We start from the raw sequence: 7,230 nt of genomic DNA on the forward strand, positions 1-7,230 counted from the left end.
TTGGATCTCTGTTTAGTTGTCACTGTGTTAACCACAACCAACATGCTGGATCTCTGTTTAGTTGTCACTGTGTTAACCACAACCAACATGTTGGATCTCTGTTTAGGAGTCACTGTGTTAATAACCACAACCAACATGTTGGATCTCTGTTTAGTTGTCACTGTGTTAACCACAACCAACATGTTGGGTCTCTGTTTAGTTGTCACTGTGTTAACCACAACCAACATGTTGGATCTCTGTTTAGTTGTCACTGTGTTAACCACAACCAACATGCTGGATCTCTGGTTAGTTGTCACTGTGTTAACCACAACCAACATGTTGGATCTCTGTTTAGTTGTCACTGTGTTAACCACAACCAACATGTTGGATCTCTGTTTAGTTGTCACTGTGTTAATAACCACAACCAACATTGATCTCTGTTTAGGGGTCAGTGCTCTAAAATGAGTCTCTCTGGGGAGAGAGAGAGGGGGGTCCCTGCCTCTGAAATGCATCTCTCTGGGAAGAGAGTGGAGGGACCTGTCTCCAAAAGGCGTCTCTGGGGGGAGAGAGAGGGGGGGCCCTGCCTCTAAAAGGCGTCTCTGGGGAGAGAGAGGAGGGGGGCCCTGCCTCTAAAGGGCGTCTCTCTGGGGAGAGAGAGGAGGGGGGCCCTGCCTCTAAAATGAGTCTCTCTGGGGAACATGACACCAAATCTAAGAGGTGAGATGAGAATTTTTGAAATAATTATTAAGAGTTTATTTCCAAAATGCATCACATTTGTTTTTTCATCAGAAATGAATATTATAGCAACTGCAGTAATGTGTAATTCCTTACTAAAGTAGCAATTACTCACAATTGCAAATTTTCAAATTTTAAAATGTTCTTGTTCATTTTACCACTTACAACCATAAAATAACCATTTATAGCATAACAAGCAATGAAACTGACATCAACCAAAAACACATGTAGTTAATTATATAAAAATAAATATATTTATTTAGATGGGTGCCAAAGTAACAGCCCTGTAGACAAAGAAGAGCTCTCCAGTAGGAACCAAAACATTCAAAGGTCATGTTGTCAAAAGTGAGGTTACAAGTTTATCATCTTTCAAAGCAGAATTACTTTCCCATTGTTCCTCAACTGTAGTGTCTGATATACCATTTTCTAGCTCTGAGTCTCTACATTTATCTTATGTGAAATACACATTTTCAAATTTTGCGACATGAGCCGGTCGGTCACATTTGTGTGTATAAATCCTAGCAGTACTACTGATTTCTCTGAGAGTGAGGCAGATATATATTATTACTGTGTAAAACCTAGCAGTACTACTGATTTCTCTGAGTGAGGCAGATATATAGCATTTAGCAAAATAAACATGATTATTTTCTCTCTGAAATGAAACATCAAGTGAAAGACATTAAACAAATATATGTCTGTCATTGAAAGACCCATTGAATGATTAGATGGTGAAAAAAACATATAATTCATAATTTCTATAAAAAATAAAAGCTCATTTACGAACATTTCTGAAAAGTGACATATAGTGTTTTGGAATCTGAGCTCAGAGTAGATGAGAGATGTAATGTTTGTCTCTGTTGTGTTGAAGACCAATCAAGCAGGAGAGACCAGCCTCCCCTGTTCCCAGCTGTGTGTCCATGAAGAGTGACCGGTCTATGATGCAACCTATAGTGTTTAGAGAGGGAGCCTCCCCTGTCTCCAGCTGTGAGAGTGACAAGTCTATGAGTCCTCCTCTAACCTTTAGAGAGGGAGACTTTTCTACTGAACAAAGGTAAGAAGAACTCATGGGTCCTGGTCAGTGAGTTAAACAACACTGTCTCTAGTCATTTCTCCTCCCATTTTCCCATTTATTGTTGTTGTTTTCATAATCCATAGGCTCATCCTTTTATCCATTTTCATAGTCCTAAAACAATATTAAACACAACATTCCCTCCCTGTGTGTGTGTGTGTGTGTGTGTGTGTGTGTGTGTGTGTGTGTGTGTGTGTGTGTGTACTCCCTGGATGAGGAGATGTAATATTGTCTAGATTGTCTAGTCACTTTAATCCCTACCTACATGTACATTTTACCTCAATTATAGTCTCATTATTACTTCAACTACCTGGTACCCTGCACATTGACTCAGTACTGGTACTCCTTATAGTCTCATTATTACCTCAACTACCTGGTACCCCTGGACATTGACTCAGTACTGGTACTCCTTATAGCCTCATTATTACCTCAACTACCTGGTACCCTGCACATTGACTCAGTACTGGTTCTCCTTATAGTCTCATTATTACCTCAACTACCTGGTACCCTGCACATTGACTCAGTACTGGTACTCCTTATAGTCTCATTATTACCTCAACTACCTGGTACCCTGCACATTGACTCAGTACTGGTTCTCCTTATAGTCTCATTATTACCTCAACTACCTGGTACCCTGCACATTGACTCAGTACTGGTACTCCTTATAGTCTCATTATTACCTCAACTACCTGGTACCCTGCACATTGACTCAGTACTGGTTCTCCTTATAGTCTCATTATTACCTCAACTACCTGGTACCCTGCACATTGACTCAGTACTGGTTCTCCTTATAGTCTCATTATTACCTCAACTACCTGGTACCCTGCACATTGACTCAGTACTGGTACTCCTTATAGTCTCATTATTACCTCAACTACCTGGTACCCTGCACATTGACTCAGTACTGGTTCTCCTTATAGTCTCATTATTACCTCAACTACCTGGTACCCTGCACATTGACTCAGTACTGGTACTCCTTATAGTCTCATTATTACCTCAACTACCTGGTACCCTGCACATTGACTCAGTACTGGTTGTCCTTATAGTCTCATTATTTTCCTGGTACCCTGCACATTGACTCAGGACTGGTTCTCCTTATAGCCTCATTATTACCTCAACTACCTGGTACCCTGCACATTGACTCAGTACTGGTACTCCTTATAGTCTCATTATGTTCCTGGTACCCCTACCCCAGGCCCTGGATAAAAACATATGCTGATTTCAAAACTAAATGTTTAAATACAGATCTTATATTACTGTATTTAATAATGGTTTTAAAATGTTGTATATTGATGTCAAATGTATCATTTGTACAGTTCTTTATGAAACTCTGTAAAGCAGATATATACAGTATTATTACTGAATAAAACCTAGCAGTACTACTGATTTCTCTGAGAGTGAGGCAGATATATATTATTACTGTGTAAAACCTAGCAGTACTACTGATTTCTCTGAGAGTGAGACAGATATATATTATTACTGTGTAAAGCCTAGCAGTACTACTGATTTCTCTGAGAGTGAGGCAGATATATATTATTACTGTATAAAACCTAGCAGTACTACTGATTTCTCTGAGAGTGGGGCAGATATATATTATTACTGTGTAAAGCCTAGCAGTACTACTGATTTCTCTGAGAGTGAGGCAGATATATATTATTACTGTGTAAAGCCTAGCAGTACTACTGATTTCTCTGAGAGTGGGGCAGATATATATTATTACTGTATAAAACCTAGCAGTACTACTGATTTCTCTGAGAGTGAGGCAGATATATATTATTACTGTATAAAACCTAGCAGTACTACTGATTTCTCTGAGAGTGAGGCAGATATATATTATTACTTTGTAAAACCTAGCAGTACTACTGATTTCTCTGAGAGTGAGGCAGATATATATTATTACTGTGTAAAACCTAGCAGTACTACTGATTCCTCTGAGAGTGAGGCAGATATATATTATTTATATTATTTGTTTCTCTGAAATGAAACCATCAAGTGATTTTAAACATAAATTACATTTCTGAAAAGTGATATATTTATTGCGTTAACTAACGTCTGGAAGTCAGTTCTATTTGTGAAACTCTTCTTATGTTTCCCCATCTGAGCTCAGAGTAGATGAGAGATGTAATGTTTGTCTCTGTTGTGTTGAAGCCCAATCAAGCAGGAGAGACCAGCCTCCCCTGTTCCCAGCTGTGTGTCCATGAAGAGTGACTGGTCTATGGATCTTCCTCTATACTTTAGAGAGGGAGACTTTTCTCCTGAACAAAGGTAAGAAGAACTCATGGGTCCTGGTCAGTGAGTTAAACAACACTGTCTCTAGTCATTTCTCCTCCCATTTTCCCATTTATTGTTGTTGTTTTCATAATCCATATGCTAATCCTTTTGTCCATTCTCATAGTCCTAAAACAATTAAACAAACACAACATTCCTTCCGTGTGTGTGTGTGTGTGTGTGTGTGTGTGTGTGTGTGTGTGTGTGTGTGTGTGTGTGTGTGAGTGTGTGTGTGTGTACTCCCTGGATGAGGAGATGTAATCTCATGTTTTGTCCACAGAAACCAACAGGAGAGATCAGAGTCAGAGATTCTCAGTGGTCAGTCTTCCCAGAGTCATCAAACAGACCTGGACTCCATATTCAGTGTATGTGGTCCTGTTATGTACATTTGTTTTTGTTTACCTCAAGTAAAGTTGATCTGTCAATCATTCATTAATGTGTTAATGAGAAAGCATTTCTTCTCTTGCTTAACTTATTTACTTGATTTATTTCAGTTGCTTGAAGAGAAAATTATGACATTTGTGAAGAACGAGCTGAAGATGTTCAAGAGGATTCTTAGTCCAGAACTCCCAGAAGGCTTTGAGAGTAAGAAGCAGGACAAGGAAATGGTGGATGCTGAAGATGAGAAGCAGGAGAGCAGTGCCAGAGAGGGGGCTCTGAAGATCACACTGCACATCCTGAGGAAAATGAACCAGAAGGAGCTTGCTGACACACTGGAGAAATGTAAGATCTGTCTGCCTCATGTTGAATGATGTTTTATAACATTTAAAAGCTGTAGCTAAAGTACAGCTAAAGTAGCTGTGTAACTCAATGATATTGTAGCAGCCTTAACACAACACCTAGTGACCTCATCAAGTAGCAGCAGGGATGTGTTGTGGTGATTCATTTAGAGAGAGAACATTAATAATACCATCAATAATACCAATAATAATATAATCAGTCACACCAGTCTGTAATGCATTATGAAAACATTTATATTTATAGTCAGTTAAGAGAATAAATGACTATAATGTACAACTTTATAACAGTCCTACAATACTGTAGACATTAAAACAGATGTAATATTAATATCCTCTGTGTTATTTCTAGATTCAGATGAGCTTGCTGTGATTTGCCAACGTGAACTCAAATCTAATCTAAAGAAGAAGTTTCAATGTGTATTTGAGGGGATCGCTAAACAAGGAAACCCAACACTTCTCAATAAGATCTACACAGAGCTCTACATCACAGAGGGTGGAACAGGAGAGGTCAATAATGAACATGAGCTGAGACAGATTGAGACAACAACCAGGAAACAAGCAAGACCAGAGACTGCAATCAAATGTAACGACATCTTCAAACCCTTAACTGGACAAGACAAACCTATCAGAACTGTGCTGACAAAGGGAGTCGCTGGCATTGGAAAAACAGTCTCTGTGCAGAAATTCATTCTGGACTGGGCTGAAGGAAAAGCAAATCAGGATGTCCAATTTGTATTTTCATTCCCTTTTCGGGAGCTGAATTTGATGAAAGGGGACAAACACACTTTCATTGAACTTCTTAATCACTTCTCAATGGAAACCAAACAATCAAGAATCTCCAACTACGACAAGTACAAAGTTCTGTTCATCTTTGATGGTCTGGATGAGTGCCGACTGCCCCTAGACTTCCAGAAGAACAAGATCTGTTGGGACGTCACAGAGTCAACCTCAGTGGATGTTCTGCTGACAAATCTCATCAGGGGAAATCTGCTTCCCTCTGCTCTCCTCTGGATAACTACCCGACCTGCAGCAGCCAATAAGATCCCTTCATGGTGTGTTGACCAGGTAACAGAAGTACGAGGGTTCAATGACCCACAGAAGGAGGAGTACTTCAGGAAGAGATTCAGTGATGAGGACCTGGCCAGCAGAATCATCTCACACATAAAGACATCAAGGAGCCTCCACATCATGTGCCACATTCCAGTCTTCTGTTGGATTTCTGCAACAGTCCTTGAACACATGCTGAAACATAAGAGAGAAGAGATGCCCAAGACTCTGACTGAGATGTACACACACCTTGTGGAGTTTCATACCAAACAGAAGAATGAAAAGTATCTTGGGAAAGAAGAGACAGGTCCACACTGGAATAAAGAGAGCATTCTGTCACTGGGAAAACTGGCTTTTCAACAGCTTGTGAAAGGCAATCTGATTTTCTATGAAGAAGACCTGAAAGAGTCTGGCATTGATGTTAATGAAGCCTCAGTGTACTCAGGATTGTGCACACAGCTCTTTAAAGAGGAATGTGTGCTGTACCAGGACAAGGTGTACTGCTTTGTTCATCTGAGCATTCAGGAGTTTCTGGCTGCTGTATATGTGTTCCTCTCATTCATCAACAACAATGAGAATCTAATGGACAAACTGCAAACAAACGACAAGCCTGAAGTTACTTTCTACAAGAGTGCTGTGGATAAAGCCTTACAAAGTGAGACGGGAAACCTGGACCTTTTCCTCCGCTTCCTTCTGGGCCTCTCACTGGAGTCCAATCAGAAGCACTTACGAGGTCTACTGACAAAGACCAGAAGCAGCTCACAGAGCCATGAAGAAACAGTCGAGTACATCAAGGAGAAGATCGGGGAGGATCTCTCTCCAGAGAGGAGCATCAATCTGTTCCACTGTCTGAATGAACTGAATGACCATTCTCTAGTGGAGGAGATCCAAAGCTACCTGAGATCAGGAAGTCTCTCAAAACCCAACCTGTCACCTGCACAGTGGTCAGCTCTGGTCTTTGTGTTGCTGACTTCAGAAAAGGAGCTGGATGTGTTTGACCTGAAGAAATACTCCAGATCAGAGGAAGGTCTTCTGAGGCTGCTGCCAGTGGTCAAAGCCTCCAGAGCTGCTCTGTGAGTAAATAAAATGACATAAGAACTAATCATCAGGAAGAAATATTCAGTTTAGAGAAAAATATGTATTATAATATGTCTATAATATTATATTGTAAAAACATATTCATACGTATTGAATAAATGCATTGATTTTCACATTAGTATAACAATATGACCATACAATTCTAGGAGACGGAAGATTAATCTATATGTTGTTTGAGAGAATAAACCAAATGCATCTACCATTGTCCTTCTACACTACTGGTGTTAAATGAACAGTGTGTTTGTGAAGTCATGATGATCTCTTTGTCAGGCTGTCAGGCTGTGGAGTCACAGA

At 39.9% G+C, this 7,230-nt stretch overlaps 1 protein-coding gene across 1 annotated transcript in view; it reads left to right on the plus strand.

Annotated features, from left to right (window-relative positions):
- Positions 1-586: 586 nt before the first annotated feature.
- LOC135567454 (NLR family CARD domain-containing protein 3-like) overlaps positions 587-7,230 on the plus strand; it is a 14,312-nt gene continuing 7,668 nt past the window's right edge. Inside the window, exons 1-7 of the mRNA XM_065014845.1 lie at positions 587-696; positions 1,583-1,765; positions 3,932-4,048; positions 4,332-4,416; positions 4,546-4,774; positions 5,141-6,911; positions 7,207-7,230. The exon at positions 7,207-7,230 is cut by the window's right edge and continues 150 nt beyond it. Coding sequence (XP_064870917.1) covers positions 659-696; positions 1,583-1,765; positions 3,932-4,048; positions 4,332-4,416; positions 4,546-4,774; positions 5,141-6,911; positions 7,207-7,230 — 2,447 coding nt within the window. The 5' untranslated portion in view covers positions 587-658. The remainder of the gene's footprint in view (positions 697-1,582; positions 1,766-3,931; positions 4,049-4,331; positions 4,417-4,545; positions 4,775-5,140; positions 6,912-7,206) is intronic.

This window comes from Oncorhynchus nerka, unplaced genomic scaffold (assembly GCF_034236695.1).
Source record: "Oncorhynchus nerka isolate Pitt River unplaced genomic scaffold, Oner_Uvic_2.0 unplaced_scaffold_2026, whole genome shotgun sequence".
Classification (NCBI taxonomy): domain Eukaryota; kingdom Metazoa; phylum Chordata; class Actinopteri; order Salmoniformes; family Salmonidae; genus Oncorhynchus; species Oncorhynchus nerka.